General features: G+C 44.8%; 1 protein-coding gene across 1 annotated transcript in view; it reads right to left on the reverse strand.

Annotated features, from left to right (window-relative positions):
* FAM107B (family with sequence similarity 107 member B) overlaps positions 1–20,034 on the reverse strand; it is a 96,147-nt gene that overhangs the window by 65,007 nt on the left and 11,106 nt on the right. Inside the window, exon 2 of the mRNA XM_032442107.2 lies at positions 9,740–9,815. Within this exon, the coding sequence (XP_032297998.2) occupies positions 9,740–9,815 (76 nt within the window). The remainder of the gene's footprint in view (positions 1–9,739; positions 9,816–20,034) is intronic.

Here is a 20,034-nt window from a genome sequence, read left to right on the forward strand (position 1 = left end):
CCAGAGACCTGGACTTTGATTCATGATGGGTGTACGTGATCCTACATGCACGGCACAGCTCCCGTTGATCCTCATTCTGTAGGATGAGGACATGAATGAGCTGGCACTGAGCAAACACCTAATACACAACAGAGCTTTATGAGTATTTTAATTACAGCCTCTTGCTTGAAAAACATAACCGTGTTCTACAGTGTTAATTTATAATGCAAATTCGTAGTAGTATTATTTACTTATCTTCAGACAGACAACGAAATATGGCAAATGGGAGCTTAATAACTTGTTGATTACTTTAGGAATGTCTTATAAAAAGTATGCAGGAATAAGTGATAATAAAGGAGGAAAGGATTAGTGCTGCTGATTTAAAACTTTATGACGTAGATTCTAAATCCTGAAGCTGGAGCATTTGTTTTAGCATATAAAAATGCACAGAACAGACAGGCGGGCTCCTTGTTCGTACAACTGGCGGGCAAGCAGCAATAAATCATGAAAATTACATTTCCTAAACTTTACCTTTTAATAAATGAGGTGTTGTTCATAAAATAGCCTGGGAGAACATGTTCATACAGCACTGCTCGCTCGGTAACGAGCCAAATCCAGCTCTGCATTTTGGCCGAGCTGTACCAGAGATAGATTTGGCTCCATCCCTTTATAAACATGAATCAAGCTGTTTGCATTTTGTCATTACACTATCCTGGCCCAGGAGGATACATTTCCTTGGCAACTACAATTAAGGAGCTGACAAAAATACTACATATTATCTACATCATTTTTTCTTCCTTAACGAAAGCTGCATTTCCCCAGCCCTACTCCTCCCTGAGTGAGGAAGATTAAGGGGCCCATCCAGCTTCCTGCGACACCAGAGATAACATTTCCAGTGGTTTCGATAGCTACAGCAGAACTCACTTTGTTTTGCCATTATTTATCAGATTGATAGGCTGAGCCAGGCAGCACTTCCCCATTGGCTCTGCTGCCTACACTTCAGTTTAGAAAACTTTTTCTGTCCGGGGTGAAGGCAAAGAGAAGCAGAAGGAGGCTGCAATGATGGCTACACTGAGAACACTTTGAGTTTGCAGGTGTTTGAGCAAGGTTACACCACTAACACTTCGGGAAATCACCAAGAGCATGAGCTAAACATGTGCTTCAGGACCACTCACACATTTAACCAGAGAATGGAATCATAGAATGTCTTGGGTTGGAAGGAACCTCAAGGATCATGAAGCTCCAACACCCTTGCTGCAGGTCGGGCCACCAGCCTCCACATTTAATACTAGACCAGGCTGCCCAGGGCCCCGTCCAACCTGGCCTTGAACACCTCCAGGGATGGGGCATCCACAACCTCTCTGGGCAGCCTGTTCCAGCACCTCACTACTCTCATAGTAAAGAACTTCCCCCTGACATCCAGCCTAAATCTTCCCTCCTTCAACTTAAAACCATTTCCCCTTTTCCTGCTGTTGTCTGCCCTTCCAAAGAGTTGACTCCTCTCCTGTTTGTAGGCTCCCTTTAGATACTGGAAGGCTGCAATGAAGTCATCCCACAACCTTCTCTTCTCCAGGCTCAATTGACTCACAGAATGCTTTTCTACACTTTAAGGCTTTCATCCAACTGGCCAAATGGATCCAAGTGACATCAAAGCAAAGCAGCAGGGTTTGAGGTCCTACTCCTTTAGACGCTCCCTTGGATACAAAATGCTCTTATATCTCATAGGCATTGCTTGAAGGAATGTTACACTTTGTGGATATCTCTAACTGAATGTGCCATTGGGAAAACGGGGTTGCAGCTCCTTCCTTTACTACAGTGGGACCTTTTGCCTTGGCTCCCTCTTGGTTTCTTTCTCTATAGCGGATCTCGGATCCTGGCTCACCCTTTAGGAGCAGCTGTAATCTTCACCTTCTTTCTGATATGTCAAATAAATGATCAGTACACATAGTCCCACATGATTTTATGCTCTATAAAATATTCCGATGAACGTAAACCCCTCTCCCTTATCAGACTTCTATTCCTGATCCAATCAAATCAAGACTGAATATAAGAGAAGAACTAATAATTCCAGGAATTTCCATCATGACTCTTCCCTGACTGCACCCCACAAACCCACCTTGGTGACCTGTGAAGCCGGTTTTCACCTGGGTGATGTTAAGAGAGGAAAACAGCAAGGGAACAAAACAAAATCTGTTTTCCTCCTCTGTTGCTTGCTTGCGTGGCAACATGATAACACCACTATCAGGATCAGCAGCCCTTTTCCGTTCTCATAACAAATCAGCCATTGCCATCACATAGTTGCTTTTGAGTATTGGGTTGGGGGGATTTCCACATCTGTTTCCTGTGCTTGTGGCTGTAGAGCAGGAAGAGCATTGCTCTGCACAGCAGCTGCTAAGCCTTGGGGGAGCCGGCCTGTGAGCATGCCTGGAAGTCCTTCACACTTCATCTCCTGTAGCTTTGAAAACACAGATTGCTATTGAACCGACACAATGTGCTGCGTCAGGGCAGGAGCCTGAATAGGGAGGGAGTTTGCTCTGGTTATAGGAAAAAAAAAAAGGGGGGGGGGGGGGGGGGAAGAGAAAAGCAGTCAGTAAAGGGAAGGAAATAATGAAAGTTGGCCTTAGCAGGAATATTTCAATTACTGAGCATGCCAGCATGAGAATTCAGCTCCTCCCATGGCATACCCTGGCTGTATCTTCATGCTCTGATACAGACAATTGCTGTGAAGATTTCCCTAATTGCACTCCTTTGCTTCATTAATCTACTCCAGGATGTCCTTCCTGTAGGAGGAGATGTATTTTGAGTCAGTCCTGCTATTGAGCAGGGTGCAATGACCAAAACACTTTCCTTGTCACACCCCTGTCTTCTCCCAGCCCTCTCCCCTCTACTCCATGGAGCTGCAAGAAGTTCCTGGTCAACCTTCACTTGCTTAGGAGAGCCACCTCTTCCAGTGCTACCAGTCAGCATCATCCACTGAGGTTCTCTCCAATCTCTCCAGTCACAGCAGCCAAGAACCCTTTCCCCTGCCTTGATCCATCTTCTTTGTCAGTGCTTCTTCACTGTGTGTGGCTGTCACGTCTTGCACATTTATTTGCTGTAGCAAGGCTGTTTGTCTCTTTCTTGGGCTTCAAAGGACATCAGAACATGTTGCTCTTCCCCACTCATTCCCTCCTCACAAAGAAAGCTTATGAGCAATGAAAGATAAACACCTGTCATTCAAAACCTCTTTCCCCAGTAACCTCTGGCCATCTGGCCCCTGTCTCTTATTCCAAAGCCAGATAAGTTGTCTGCCTGATTTCCTTCAGCTCGTTTTCACACTTTCCAAAACTTGAAACTTGCTCACTGCCGAGGGCTTGAGGCTGATTAAAAATAGCTTGTATTGAGCACAACAGACACTGAGCTTTCCAGTGCCCCAAATGCAACAGCTTGCCCCATACAAGGATCTCTTGTAGCACCTTGTTGAATGCTAATCACAGAACCACAGAATGGCTTGAGTTGGGAGGGACCTTAAAGTCCATCCAATTCCACCCCCCTCCTGTGGGCTGGTTGTTCCCACCAGCTCAGGCTGCCCAGGGCTCCATCCAACCTGGCCTTGAGCACCTCCAGGGATGGGGCATCCACAGCTCCCCTGGTTCCAGGTACCAGTGCCTCACCGCCATGATTTGAGGGAAGAGGTTACTGCAGAGGTCATCTCTTCAGCTTGGATGTCCCAGCAAGACTGATGAGGGCCTCCTGAAGGCAGTCTGCCCTCATCATGAAGAAGTAGGGAACAAAAGAGGAAAGAACGCTTAATTTTAAAAGACTTCTGCTTCCTATAGCAGAAAAAGAGGACACTGAGTGGTGTCCACAAAGCAGCCAATGGCAGCCCCAAAGGCTGGCAGAGCATACAGAGAGACCTTTAAGGTCTTTCTGACTGCATTATGTCTGCAAATTCAAGACCTGCAGCACAACAAAAGCACAGCAATGTACTCTAGATAGCATCGTGCCTCTCTTCAACATAAGCTTCCTAAGTAAAAACCAGTGCAAGGCAGCGTTGCTTATCAAACGCCAATGTAGTGCGATTTCACCTTTATCCTCACCTTCACCTTTTAATCCTTAACTAAACGTGCTCTGAATGTGCAGAAAAGATGAGTGTTAATGAATCCCCAGCGTGCACAGAACTGCAGGGCTCAATGTGGAGTGTTCAATACAACTCTGGGATTATATACAATTACAGCGTCTAGACCACATTCAGCAGGGATGTGGATGGGGTGAGGATTACAGCTGAGAAGTCAGACAGATTTAGTGAGAGTGTGAGGGGCTGGTTTGTGTGGGAGAGAAAGACAAGTGTAAATGCAAGAATGGACCAGACAAATTATTGCTGGGCCTGACTGTACACCTCCAGCTTCCTTGAATCATAGAATCATGGTAGTTGGAAAGGACCTCTAAAGGTCATCTAGTCCAAATCCCCTCCATGAGCACAGACATCTACAGCTAGATAAGGTTGCTCAGAACTCAGGTTCAGGTAGACTGAGCTTCACTACCCATCTGCTCTCTGTATGTGGCCTAGTGCTTTGCAAACGCCAAGCTTGGGTATCTCTTGGACACAGAAAACCTTTTATGTGGTCCTATCAGGTCCACCTGGTTCATATAGAGTCCTGAGTAGACCAAACCCTGATCCCAGGTCCTCAGGATCTTCTAATCTCTAGACCATGCTGCCAATCATGTCTCTTCCTTTATAGAATCACAGAAACATTAAGGTTGACCTCCTAGGCCAACCATCAACCTGTCACCACCACCATAATCACTAAACTATGTCCCTCAGTGTCACATCTATCCTTCCCATCTAGGACATTACTGCCATATATGGGAATATTCCTAAAGAAATCAGTGCACAGTCACTTCTGTGTTCTGCTTCATGCACTCTCAGTTGAGTGTCTGAAATTTTAAGACTAGAGAGGCAGAGGCAGATCCAATGGAAGTACAAACCTGACTCATGGGTTTACTTGTAGAGTCTGTGGTATGCAAATGGAAGAAAAGGAACATGAGAATCACTGAACCTGATCTAACCTAAAGTCCAGTTAGCTCAGTATCCAATCTCCAAGGCCAAATAAGTGATTTCAGGAGCTGATAAGTATGTATCTTCAGCCATGAGGTTTATATTTCTCATTCAGAAGTGCTGATAACTTCGAAATCCTTAAATTAGGTTTTTTTCCAGCCCTTCTGCCCTGAATGGCCTTTTTCAAGCCCTGTATCTCCTGGTAAAAAAAAATAGGCTCCTGAGAGATAATTTAAGATGTGTGAACATAACGTAAACCCAATATCTCAATATATTGTACTTCATGGTCTAGAGTTAAAAGAGCTTGTTAGAGGAATAGGTAAAACGCTGATAATGGATCTTGGTAGAGTAAATTCCAAAGGGAATTGTAAGGGTGCATTTGCTGGGATGTGGCCATCGCTGTGTGCATCCTCAAGCAGACACAAAGATTATACCCTAAATCCCACCCTGCAGATCAACAGCAGCATAGAAGTCTCTCCTTTCACAGGCAGACTGAGAGAAAGAAAGTCCACCTGAACCTTGCACACACACTTTCTGCTACTAAGAATGGCGACAGACCTGGTCCTGGAGAGGATAAATCCGTGCAGTACAAGAAGCTGGAGGAAGGCTCCTTGATTTCTACCCAGGAGGTCTGCCAAAGGTTCGGTACCACCTAAAGGCCACATCAACAAGATTGCTCCTCTGGAATTTGCCATGGAAAATGACTGTTATGATTAAAGGAAAGGTTTGAAATGATTAGAAGTTTTGCTGACTTGGTTTCATGTGTTTCAACTGAGTGCCAGATACTCCAGCAAAACGTTTTTGATGTGTAGGGATCCGTGGTGGTCCAAAAGGAATTTCAAAAGAAGCGATTTACACTTTTCTATAAAAGAGCAGGAGGTGAGGAAAGCCTCACTGAGCACAATGAAAGAGCTCTGGATTTATCTGGAATAAAATAATAACTAGGCTGAACTGCCAGACCTCTCAATGACCACATTCTGTTTCCAGAGATGGTCAAATGATGGGCCAGCAGTAGTTAAAAGGGCCTTATATTTCCAGGAATCAATTCACTTCTTTTTCTTTTTTTAACATGGGATTAGAAGAGATAGTGTTAAGATACCGAGATAAAGGTTATCCTTTAGTATATTTAGCCTGACTGGAAATAAGAAACATCACAAACCCCTCAAGATTTCCAGCTTCATTTGCCCATTTTAGGAAATACAAATCCACTTGCATGCATCACACAGAATCACAGATCTGTTTGAGTTGGAAGGAACTCTTAGAGATCATCTAGTCCAACTCCCCTGTAGTGAACATGGACACCTACAGCTAGATCAAGACACTCATAGCCCTGATCAATCTAACCCTGAATGTCTCCAGGGATGGGATCTCCACCACCTCTCTGGGCAACCTGTGCCAGAGCCTCACTGTGCTTGGTGGAAGCAGAAGGGAAATAAATATGAAACATGGAGTGCTTTGACATTTGCAAGACCCAAATCCATCTCTGGTATAACTCTGTTTGGCACTATTGAGTTCCTTCAGCAATACCTTTTTTGGACACTGTTTTATTTGTCATTTGTTAACCTGATGCGAAAGCAGCTTTTTCGCTGATGAGGAAATAAACATCTTGGCCAGTTCAGGCTTTCCTTGTGTACGTTGCTACCTCAGGAAGAGAAGTCTGAGATAGCAAAATGTTTCATTCTTCAGTAGCTGAATAAGGAAGATGGGGTTTAATGGAGAAGTACTGCAAAGCTGTGAGCTAAGGACAGACAGAGGAACATGCTGAACTGCAGCTGCCAGCAGAAGAGGTTGGAAGGGTCCTTAAAGGTCATGCCATTGGTTAAAAATACTGGTGACCTGATTCTGCACTTAAGGAAGGCTGTAAAGAGAAATCATGGTGCCCAGGTTTCACCACTCAATGCTGGTATTCCTGTCTTGTCAATCATTAAATGTAGTGATAAAGTTAATTTAAGCATCCTTACTCTCCAGTCCAGATGTAGGGGATTGATGTGTCCAGTTGATGTCCATCACATTTTAAACCACTCTAGCTACATCCACCCTGAGCTACCTGCAAACATTCTGAGTCTGGCACCAAAACGTGATTTCTGCTTTGCTTGGGTAGCAGCCAGCTCACTTGTGGTACAGCACATAACCACACCATGGCAGCAAGAAGAGAGCAGCCATCCTGTGGGTTTTCTTTAGCAAGAAGCCAGAACACTGTTTTTCCTTCATTTCCCCTGGTTTCCTACTCCAGCTTTGCTTTCAGGTTCTGCGGAGGCAGGATGGGTGGTTTGAGGATGCTCCGTGGTGTTTATCTTTCCCCAGCATTGTGGTATTGATGGATGGTGCCAGGAAAAGTGCCCAACGATGGGCTTGGTGAAGGAAGTGCAGCAGCAAAACAGCACAGAGAAGGTGGCAGAAACTTCATGTTTGCATGACACAGCCTTATCCCAGAGCTGTTAGCATGGATCCCTGTGCCACTTCATCTTTAAGCAGAGATCTGCCAACTGGAGAGCAGTGGGACACCCTGCCCTGATCCTGCAAGTGAATAGAGGGCAAGAGGTAATGGATTAAAGTTGCACCAAGGGAGGTTCAAGGTGGGTATTAGGAAAAATTTCTTCTCAGGAGTGGTGAAGTGTTGGAACAGGCTGCCCAGGGAGGTGGTGGAGTCACTGTCCCTGGTGTTCAAGAAACATGTAGATATGGTACTAAGGAACATGGTTTAGTGGGCAATATCGGTGGTAGGTAGATGGTTGGACTGGATGATCTTAGAGGTCTTTTCCAACCTTGGTGATTCTATAATTCCATGATTCTAAGGTCAGAAAGACCAACAAAATCATCTATACCAACCATGAGAGAGTTCCTGAAGCATCAGTCTTTCCTCCAAGTTCTTCTTTGTATCTTTCTGCTCATTAACAGGGTTTAGCTCAGATATTTATGACAAATGACCCTTTTGTTGTGTGTTTCGTTTTAAGACTCTTCACCGATTTTCATTTCATTTGGCGTCATTCTGCTTTTAGCCAGGAAAACACAGATTTTCATTTTACAAAACTGACACACAATCCTGTCTGCAACGTTTAAAATATTTCACGTTTTCTGATCTTTTCAGATTTGAGATGGAAAATATTCGCTGCTCTTTTTCCCAGAAAATCAACTAAATGTTGCTTCCATTCTCTCTCCAGCGGAATTGAGATAAATCACAATCCAGAGGGCATCTCTTCAGCTCAGTATTGATCTCCATCTACTCTCCATCTCTGCTCATTAGTGTTTCTGTTGGATTGCAAATGCAAGAGCCAGGAGCTTTGCTTTCGTTTGTCTGCCACAGAAAATAAAAGCTACCTCACAGCTGATTCTAACCGACAAAGGGTGAAAAATACGTCGGCGAAACATTTCATTTCACTGCTGCTGCCTTACAATGCTGCCTCCGGGACATGGCACAGACATGGCACACAAAGCCCTTCTTGTCCAAGCAGGGCAGATTCAGCTCTGACATGAACAAGGAAGACAGAAATACCTTTTTTCTCCCACCCGCTTTCCATCGGCGCAATGCCAACCCTTTGCAGCTCCATCCTGCTGTGCAGCACTACCCCTGGGCCCAACCTCACAGGCAGAGCTCCGCTGCCATCAGTGCATGCTCAGCACTTGTAAAGGTTGTGCACATCTGTGATTCTGTGTGTCTGTGGGTGAAACGTGGATGTTCTAATGTGCATTTATCTGGGATTACTTTTTGTAGGATCTCAACCCTTCTTGCTGAATGCAGATGGAGTCCATGCCCCAGGGGAGGGCTTTGAATTGGAATTCCTTCCACCCAACAAGCTGTTCCATCAAGTATGACTAACAGAACCCAAACTGTTTTACCAAATTGCCCCAGATTTAAATGCTCTCTGGCCTGTATTATTCACAGGGCCAAATTAATCAGTCCTCTGCTTTCTTTCTGAGTTTACAAAGCAGGAGCATGAGCGAGACTCAATGAGTGACAATGATGTTTATGATGAAGGATGTCTTATCAGGGCTGAGGTCTTCTCAGGGAATATCTGTTGGCCAGTCCTCCCAATGCATTTCTAGAAGCAGGAGGTCTGCAGGACTGCCAGAAACAAGTCTGGGCAGCCATGGGTAGGATAAGGAGCAATTTCCCACCAAAACAAGCTTAGAATGGCAGGGAACAGACATCACTGATACCTTTTTAACAGATGCTCTGGGAGCTGCCAATTATTTTCACAGCCAGCTCTGCCAAACAGGAGTGAGCAACCTGCAGCCTGGATGTGACTCACATCCAGAACTTTATAGATAAATTTCACAGCCCAGCATTTCTTGTTAGGGAAAAGAGAATGACATTTCTAGCTGTGGAGATGGACAAATTCCTCTCCACTCTCCCTGTAAGGACATGTGTCTGTGCCATACAGAATGCAGGAGAGAACATGTCTCTGCTGCTATATGCATATACCCATAGTCATTATCTTTTGCAAGGGATGAGGTTGAAGACTTTTAAAATTGCATTAGCTTCAAATGCTTGTCCTGTCTTTATACAGGCATAGACACAGTGTGCTAAAAAGCTTGCAGGATCACAATCAGGCTGTAATGGACATATAACAAGTCCCAGGGCTGTTATCTCAGATGTATGTGTGTTTCACTTGCTGCTATCTGAATGTCATCAAGTCATCATCCTGGATCAGATCCATTTATAAAAAGACAAGTTTAAATTGGCACCACCAACAAGAAGCAAACTCCATGCACCACGTGTACCTGGTGAGGGCTCATTCTCCAAGACTGGCAAATCCAGCTCCTTCTGTGACTTCTCCTCCTCCTCCTCCTCTTCTTCCTTTTATGTTGCATTTCCAAAGAGAAAGCAGAGAAAACAGAGAAAGTACACATGATTCAAATGTTTGTCAAAAAGAGACAAAAGATTTTGAATGGTACTAATAACAAATAGAAACACAAATTGTATCAGAAGCATCTTTCATCTAACAGTTTTGTAATTCATGCCTACCATGAGAGCAAACTTCCCAACAGCTCTGTGCCAGACTTCACTTCCCCATGATGCCACTAATGTTCATGGAGGGTCTGAAGCCCAGAAATGAAGCCTCGTAAAGCCCACCCAGAACTGGAGTGGTAGTCGGCTGGAGATGAAAATACAAGACTTAATTTTGGTATAAAAAACCCACATTGCTCATCTCATGTTTCAGCTGAAGACACAGAGATTCTCTATACATTTCAGAAAAGAAACAAAATTTTACTAGAATTATTCAACTCTGCCTTATTAAAATACTAACTCCAGTCATCTGAAAATCCCAGTGGTGCCAAAGCAAAAGGCAGAGTCGTTTTTTCTTCAGAATTTGTCCCTCAGGAAGGGAATGTTCTCAACATTCAGAAGGAAAGATCTGGTCACAGATAAACATCTGCCTTGTCATCTCAGGTTTAGTTAAGAGAAGGAATCCAGTATTTCCCATAACTGCGTTACTGTTAGCAATGGAGTAACCTGGTTGCCTCTACTGCTCTCTGTCCATTACACATGTGGCTACATTCAACATGGTGGAAGTAGCTTTCTTATATTGCTTGGCAGAGGTGGGATTTGTCTGCCTTAAGTCTACACTAAGCTTGCCCTGTAGGCTTTAGAGATGCTCCTCCAGGTGGTGACCTGTCCTATCTGAAAGATTCACTTCAGACAGGTGAGTCTGGAAACAGCTTAGGATGAACAGCAAAGACTGCCATGGGCCAGACACAAAGCTGTCAGATGACTTGAGTGACAGAAGGTGGGCTCTGCTCTCTACCAGGATATAAATCAGCGCTGGGCAATGGGCAGATGATAAATGGATGGAGCTTCACAGCTCGCTAGGACTGCAGCCAGATACAGGGAAGGCTCGTCTACAATTACCTTAGTGAAATGTAATTGAAAACTAGCAGAAGTCAAGATTGTTCTCTCAGCACTTTCAAGTCAGTTCGACTAATGCCTTGCTAGAAGTGTCCATGTGATTTAAAAGGGGAAAAAGAGAGGCACATTCAAGAGATCTGGGCAAGCGATGGCTGCAGGTTTTGTGGTGCTAACCTGAGATTAATTATATTCTGGGTAACTCAGAGCAGCTTTGATCACAGAGCCTGCAACCCTGCCTTGCTGTAAATCACTTGTATCTAAAATAAGGTATGAACTTTTTGCTTTATTGTTCTTCAAAACAGCCCATGGCACCAACAGGTTGACAAAGAATCATTAAGACTGGAAAAGACCACTAAGAACATAGAATCATCCTCTCGTTCGGAGAAGAAGTTGTTCCTAATAGACAACCTAAACCTACCCTGGCACGACTTGAGGCCATCCCCTCTCCCCACTTCCCTCAGTCTCTCCCCATAAGACTTGTGCTCCAGACCCCTCACAGCTTCATTGCCCATCCATGGACATCCTCCATGTCTTTCTCATAGCGAGGCGCTCAAAACTGAACACGGTACTCAAGGTGTATATGGCCCAACATACAGCCTGATGGTCAAGTTCACCTCCTCCTCCCCACACATTTCCTGCACAATGTCAGGCCAAAGCACTTCATCTCTCCAGACCTTGGTTTTCCACCCACAAGCAAACAACTACAGCCTTCCTGCAGGTTGTAAACCACAGATGCATCACTAGATAGACCTCTGTTTAGTGGGATATTTAGCGATGAGCTGGCCATGGAAATGAATGTGAGTGATCCAGCCTTGAGGACTCTGCCCTGGGAACGACACGAGGCAGGAGCTGCTGGAGCATAAAGCAAGGAGATCACATTCAGCTTTCAGAGTACTATTTCCAGATTAAATATAAGAGGGAAGCTCAGAAAGGTCAGAGGGGCTGAGCTTCACTTTCAGAATGACTCCTTTGACGGCCAAAGAGGCTTATTAAAAATGCAGTGTGGATTGCAAATCTGTCACACACCCAAGCCACCAAGTGGAGTAGGAGGATGGATGAGGTGGCTATGGAGAACCTGTTGACAACAACAACCTCTCAAGTGACAAGTCTGAGAACAGTTTGCTGTTATCCAGCATTGTTTTGACAGAAATTACACAAAGGAGCTGCGTGGAGGGCAAGGAATGAACATTCACATCCGCTCGGAGGTTTGTTTACAATCTCACAGTGGGGAAGCATGGCTGTGAATGAGAATTAAAGCAGTTTAGCAAGGCTGAGTTGGAAGGGGAGAGACATCAGAGAGGAAATCATGGGGGTGAAGAGGAGGAAATGGAAAAGAAATGGCTGTGGGAGAGTAGGTGACGCAACTGGGATACACTGGGTGAAGGCTCAGCCTGGTCTGCTCTGGAGAGAACTTTTGTTAAGTATCTCCCTGCCTTTCCACAGCTGCATCTGCTATGGAGCACGCTGGATTTCACCTTCTGTAACATCTATTGCCTGTAGAGACATTAATAGGGTAAAGCTGACGGTGATCAGTACAAAGGCAAGCAGGAAGCTTCATAATCTACAAGCAAAGATCTTGCACCCAGTGTATGCTGCCCTGTTCATCTTTCATCCCCAGAGCAGCTGCCTGATAGCTGCTTTGCCACCTCAGTAACAGCACCATTCACTTGTTGCGATTTGAACTTAACCCATAGAAAGATCCTTAATGGAAAATTTTAACGTCTGATAAAATAAAACAAAACAACACAACAGTATTCAGGATACTCTGAAGTGGTAGGTCTGGAAATGTTGCCAAGATGCCTCTTGGAGATTTGATTGGATTTGAGCTTATAAATGATTAGGTTATGATATTAATGCTCTATTCTCAGCCTCCAAAACTATTTCACTTGCAGTAAGTGCATGTGGAAGTTTCAGGCTGTGAAGCATTCAGGGACACAGTGTCTAGATATACTGGAAGATGCAGATCATGACACAGTGGTGCCTGAGATAAGGGCACTATATTTTAAGAATTTTCATTTTAGGATATTAAAAATGAATTTTGGTAAGAGAGGCATTTCTTGTAAAATAGAAGGAGACATAGAATCCTTGGAGTTGGAAGGAACCTTTAAGGGTCATGTAGTCCAACCCCCCTGCAATGAGCTCAAGGAATTAAGTACAGGAACTGCTGCTGAACTGTGCTGCCAGACATACAAACTGCTCTGAGTGGGGAGAAAGTAAAAACGAGGTCACAAGATGTGACATTTTTTATCAGAAGCTGATGTCATTTCCAAGGCATCTGAAAAATGTGGCTCATCGCTAAATAGAGCCAGGATATTCGGGCCATGTTTAAGCAGATTTCATCTGAAGGAATGTCTCCTTTTTCCGAGGGAACTGAAGAACATTTCCCCAGTGTAGGAATATGGGGACAAGGGTCCTGTTCAAACTGACCAGAAAATGGAGTAGGACAAAAAGCACAAGCATTCCTTCCTGCTGGAGCTACTGAAGATGAGAATGGCTTTGTTAATGATATGCTAAGGGGATGAAATAATGTCTTGAATGAAAGCGTGGTGATAGGCAAGAGAGATATTTACGGGTGCACAGGGCAAGGAATGCTTCATACATATTTCAACACTTCAAAGATAAAAAGAGAAGGTTTTCTTATAGACTTTGTGGGATAGATAAGAGGATTTATAATAGCTACATTTCTGGCCCATAAGCCTTAGAAGTGCATGTATTTGTTTCATGTGCCAGCTATGACATCAGAGACAAGCTACACGATCAGCTTATTCCATTGTGTAATTTGGGTTGTAACAATTACAGCTGATCTTTTGTGTTTCTCTTTGGCTCAGCAGAGTGGGCAGCTGTACCACCCTGTGTCCTCCAGCAGCACAATGTGGCTGAGGTGGGACCCCTCTTGTGGTGGTGAGATGCACATTTGTGACATCAGGAATTGGCCATGTATCTTTCCCTGCTCCACTCCTGACCTCTTCGTAAATCACATCTGGTTTCCCACCACCTCAACTGGTTTAAATCCAGCTCAGATCAGTGGCACCTTCCTCATACAAGAATTATTTGGGGATCTATCCAAAAGACACTCATCATCTTCATCCCTTTCTTAAGGGCTGCAGCTCATTGGAAATTTGGGCAGAGATTTGAAGCAAGGTGAGAGCCCTGGGGACTACCTGGACCCACAGAGAGCCAGGGCCATGAAGTGCCATGCCTGGGGAAGCATCTTCAGCTGCATCTCAGAACCATGGGTTATATCCAAGCTGGCAGTCAAGGAAGACCTTCCAGCAGCACAGACAGGGGACATCTTTTGCTATCAACAGTTAATTTGAGACTCAGGCATGAGCTAAAGGACTTACCTGTGTATTAGCACAGGTGTATTATATTGTATTGGTATATATGCTTCCACAAAACCCAACGCAGAGGAGAATACAGGTCAGAGAGGCAAATGCATGGGAAAAATTAGATTTTCATAGTGTTAGGAGGCTGGGAGCACTAGAGAGTCTTACCTGCCACCCCCATCATTCCCTTGCTCCACTGAGGCTGCTCCTTGGCACTGTGTGAGGTAGCCACAGCATCCACTGCTTCCCCTAGTTGGATGGGTCTGTGCCCCTCTTCTCAGCTCAGGTTTGGGGTGTTTAACTCGCAATAAGATGCTGAGGCTAGAAGCTGGGTATGGGCACATTCCATCTTAGAAAATGTGAGGGAATTAGACTTTAGGGGTTTGTTTCTCCCTTGCCTGTGACTTCTTGGGAAGCATCTTTTGTTACTGTCACCTGAGCCATGCAGGGAGCTGGGGGAGATGGATGGTAGGGATGTTGTGTGTGAAACACAGCCTTGTTGAGTATCATCACTCAGTGGCCCACGAACATCTCCTTAGGAAATAGGACCTCATTATGTATACCAGAACTTGTGAGTCCAGTATGGTCCTCAGATATGGTCCAACTGGAAGGGACACCAAGGTGACACGCAAGGAAGAGAGAGCACAAGGATGTGGTCAGTGGTAGATGAATAGACACCTGTAGAGCTTCAATGAATGACTACTAAACCTTCCTAATTCACCTCTCCAAGCCTAGGCCAGGGGAATCAAACAGAAGATATGAGGCATGAAATTTACATCTCTGGTTGGATTTCCAGCTCTTTCTCAGGTACTGCTGCTGCTCAGCAGTTTCCCCTTGGTAAAATCTGCCATTGTTTCTAACAGATACTTTGGGTTTTGACACAGGTCTCCAGGAAGAAGAGAAAAGCATGGAGAAAGCTGTGATGTGCTGAAAAGGACACTGATAAAAGGAAGCACAAAAAGGCTGGAGTTTTGGGTTGTCTGTTTGTCTGCTCTGACAGCTGTCTGTGCTGACCACCAGGCTGCCAATGAGCACTTGGTCTGACAGCTGGTTTTCTTCAGCACAGACAAGCCACGGGGGATATCACACCCACCCACTCTTCCCAGCTTCCGCTCCCATGCTCTTGCAAATCCCAGTAAGGAACCAAGCTGCCCTTTCACACAAAGGCCTGGAGATTAGTAGCTGCCCTCAATGTCCACATCCTCCTCCGAAAACTGCTACAATTACTCCCCTAAGAAGAAAAGACTTCCTGGCTCATCCTGACCAAAACCCCTGAAACGTGACATAGACAGGCTCTGAGCATCCCCTTCACGGATGCTCCTTGGAATGGCAGGAAGATGGCACTGCAAAAATGATTTTGGATCCCTTGTTTACAGCATGGACCCTCACCGCACTGACTTCCAGCTAATTCAGAATACTCTGAGTTGCATAAGCAAAACTGAGTTTGCCCCAAAAGAACTGCAAAAGAGGTGTCAAAAGCTGTGTTCCCTGACTCCAGACCCAATAGGTGAGGCTCAACACCAGCCACCTACACAGCACAGCATCCAAACACTTCTCCACAAAGAATGAGAGGAAGGAAACCAACCTAACCAGGTTGTAATACCCACCAGACCAGCAGTACCACCAGCTGTCTAAACAAGAACAAATAGTGCTCTGTCTGGTCACACACCTCCTCCAATCCATTGTGAAACAGAACAAGTCCCAAAGTCTTGTTTGGCCTTGGCTTTCCTGCAGAGGCAATTGATGCCAGCAGTGACTTCTCCTTGCACATCTGTTTTTAAGGGATACTTTGTCCCTTCATCCATAACTCACGTGGCCATCCTGACTCTTACACACAGCCTTTGTATCCTGCCGACCACGCAGCGCTGCAATGGGACAAAGCGCTATGAAGGGCAATACGTTTGTGGTTTGCCACCAACACCGTCTCCCATGTACCAAAATCTTCATTCTCTCCTCAAAAAACAGCTCCTGGCCCACACAGCCACCCATCTCCGCCAGGTCAGAGGTCCTTGAAAAGTAGATTCCCCTTGTATTTAATTTAGAGTGCGAGTCTAAGGCAGACGTATTTCTCTTTGAACAACACAAGTCACACAGCCCAAAGCACATGGAAGTCAGAGGTTGTTCTTGGCTTGAGGCTTTCGGTTCCATAAGAAGCTTCCAGATGTGCTCTGGGTTGTGAATATGCTGCCCATTGATAAGGGATCTGAGGTCTTTCTGCATAAAGTTGACGGCAAGTAATTGCATAATTTCTTGGGCTCTTAGTAGTTTGTCTTTTAATATATGTGTGTATATAAATATATATGTGTGCATATATGCATGTATATAAATTATACATAAATTATATGTGTGTGTATAAATATATAATATGTTTCAAAACTACATTTAGAAAAAGTTTCCTGACTTTGAGGGGATTCACTTCTCACCTCATCTATATTTTTGGCTGGCAGAGTTATGAGCTTAGCTGGAACATCAGCATTGCAAAGTGTCATCTTTATGATAGAAAGGCTTTTTATAAAGAGGGGAGGCATTTTCAGGGATTCAAAAGCTGGTCAGACTGGAATTGCCTGATCTCTTTCTGTCCTTCGCTCCCTCCCTGGTTCTTCTCAAGCAAGAATGCTTTGTCATTGGCTCTCTCCTGGGCTCTGTGATCAAATGCTCAAGCTCCTATAAACAGCTTTTGCATTTTCTGCCTGGAAAACCTTTTTGTCTCCATGCACAAACATTACAGAAGTGACAGAAACCACTTTCCAGTTGAAATAAAACCTCAATTTGGCTGCCTTTAAGCCTCTTGATTGTATTAAAATGCACTGAGTACATCAATAAATCTTAATTACACCTCAAGATAAAACAGGGTTCTCAAACACATAGCATTAATGTCTCAGCTTTGGATCATATTCTTGCCTCTGTCCTTCTTATCAAAATAGACATTCAAAAACCATTCCTAATCTTCCATCCTTCAGGTCTCAAAGATGTCCCTTGGGAGTAGGCAGATGTGTCACTGAGGGCCATGGTTAGTGTGCGTGGTGGGGGAGCATTGCTGGTTGGCCTAAATCAAACCCACGGTCTCCCCACATTCATATCCTTCACATATTTGCAGTTGAAGCAATCTCCTTTGGAAGGCCCAAGGCACAAGAAATTACCACCATGCTGGTGTCCTGCTCATGGCCAAGCTTTATATCACCAGCTGACCTGGGTTTGTTGGAGGTGCTTGGATATTGGTTGCATCCAGACAGCTCCAGGCACCAAGCAGCTTCCAGAAAGCCTTTAGTTAGGTGCCATCATCAAGCAAGCTGACCTGGAGTAAGCAACAGGGTTGAAAGCTAAAACAGAAGAGCAGTGAAAGAAAGGAACTTCCTCATTAAATCCTTTTACATATATCTGCACTTCATGTAGCAACACTGGCGGATGACTGAGCCGTGAGGCAGTTGTGTAATCCCGCAAGGGGCTTTGCAATAAAGATTGAGAAAGCTGAAGCTTCTGGTTTCTGCGGCTAAAGCTGAGCACCCAGGACTAGGACAGGACCCCTGTCAGGGCTGTACCTGCCTGATCTCAGGCTTCTGACACCCTGGCACAGATTCTCCAGATTTGCAGAGATGAAACCTCTTTCAGAGAGCTTCCTGACCTGTTCCATGCTCACACCCACACCCACTCCCACCTCTGGTTTCTCTAAAAAGCCCCCTTTGCTGCAGCCCGTTGCAGGAGGTAGGGTGACATTTCTTGGACTCGTATGGGCTGCAGACACAAGGTCACACCACTGTAGGCACAGCAGGGAAGTGGAAGAAAATGAAAGGGGGTTCTGTCTCCTCCTGTGCTTATTAATTGATGTAGGAAGCATAGGGGATTTGTGACAAAGGGACAGCCCCACAGCCTGCTAACATACCCTGCCAATGGGCAGCAAACCACCTTCATCCCCATTATGTGATCAGATTGACTGGGTTAGCAGAGCTGGTGTTGGGTAAGAGTGATCCCCGCAAGCAGAGCTGAAGGTGCAGGGAAGAGGTGGTGACAAAGCTGCGGTTCACTCTTATTTCTTAATTGGAGTTTATTTTAAGGGCAAACAAATTCCTTCCTTCTCCTTCCTGTGCTTCACATTGCTATGAAAGGGGAGGAAATGGGTGGAGGGGAGCATCGTTTTACTTCTCCCTGCGGTCGCTGACTGACATGTTTCAGAGATGGGTGACCCCCAGCAGGTGAGCTGGGGTAACTTGCTCCAAAAAATACAGTTTCTTGTTAGAAAAGTCAAATCAGAAGCTTTGCCATTGTCAGGAATTAAGCTGATGCAGGACCTCACAAAGACAAGTGTCCATGTAAAGAGCACATGGGACTGAGTTAGCTAAGAACGTGACATCCTGCCTTTTGGTTGCTTCTCTTAGAGAATCTTAGAGAATATTTCTTGGATATTAGGATAAATGTCTTCTCAGAAGTGATGAGGCACTGGCACCGGCTGCCCAGGGAGGTTGTGGAGTCACCATCCCTGGAGGTGTCTGAGAAAGAAAGTGGCACTAATGGATGTGGTTAGTGGCATGGTGGGGACAGGCTGACTGCATGCCTTCACCACTGCCCCCATTTCCCTAACATCAAGATGTACCTCTTCACAAATACAGACTCCATCTGTCCTTTGTGTCTCCCAGCCCCACTCTTGACATCGTTGCTTCTGAACACCTCATTTGGAACTTTCCAAGGTCCAAAGTTGAGCTGCAAGGGATCACTGCAAGTGTCACTGCATTGCCCTAACACACTCTTCTGCTTGTTTTTGTGCTCAAGGTTTAGAAGTAGGGGATGCATCCAGTGATGTGCTATTCTTAAAATACGACAGAAATCAGAGCAAGAGATTCTTGAAAAAGTAGCCACCAGAATCAACCTTTAAAAGTCTCCGGTTAGTTTTATCTCAGAACTTCTACATCTCACAAGCTATCTGTGAGCTAAAAATATGTGACCTCTGCAAGGGGAAATACATACATCTGTCTGGTCTGTGCGAGTCACCAGACTTGCAGGGTAAAGAGAATTCTGCAGTCGCTGGTCATTCTTCAACTTCACTTCTGCAGTCGTTAATGTCTAGCAGTGCCGAAACACTGGGATTGAACTGCACTGTGGAAAAAGTGCTGCGTGCCATAAACTTGACTCAGATGGATGTCCAGTGTGGTCTGCTCAAAAGAACAAATTAGTTGCGTGACTTTGAAACATACAGAGAAATGTCTCTGAAAGACAAGTATTTTTCTTTCACAAGTGGTACTTGGCTATTAATAAAATAATAAATATAATAACTTATTGGCCATAAATCAGTCATACAGAAGAAGTTCCCTGTGCTTTTGTCCCCAGGGTGACTTGCTTTAGATCTATTATTCTGTTACGCATTAAACCTTTTCTAGTCTGCTCTGTTCTCCTTGTTAATGCTGGGAACCAAAACCATTTCTGTAAGTGTCCCTACAAAGTGAATTCCCCACTGCTGACAAAGAGCAGGGGATGAGCTGATCTTGTATGACTGGTCATAGGTAGGATGCAGAAGGACCTTCCAGACCAAATCCCTGCACATAGCAGTGGCATGAGCGTATGCTGAGCTGGAAAGATTCTCTTGAACCACAGAGGAATCACTACAACCATTCCCTGCAACTCCAACCATAGAATGGGCCAGCCAGGAGAAAAATGGTCTCTTTGCTCTTGTTTCTGATGGAGCTTGGTAGAGCTTTCAGGGGAGGAGGGATGAGATCTTTATCAGCAGGGCAGCTTTAACAATTCAGACAATAAATACACTGTCTAGTGAAAAATTCTTATGGAAAGCTTTCTGAACAGGATAGAGGAAAACCTGATCTGAATTAGCTTTGTGCTGAATTCAGAACTACAAT

Source organism: Coturnix japonica, chromosome 1, assembly GCF_054131305.1.
Source record: "Coturnix japonica strain WE chromosome 1, WE-NBRP24, whole genome shotgun sequence".
Taxonomy (NCBI): domain Eukaryota; kingdom Metazoa; phylum Chordata; class Aves; order Galliformes; family Phasianidae; genus Coturnix; species Coturnix japonica.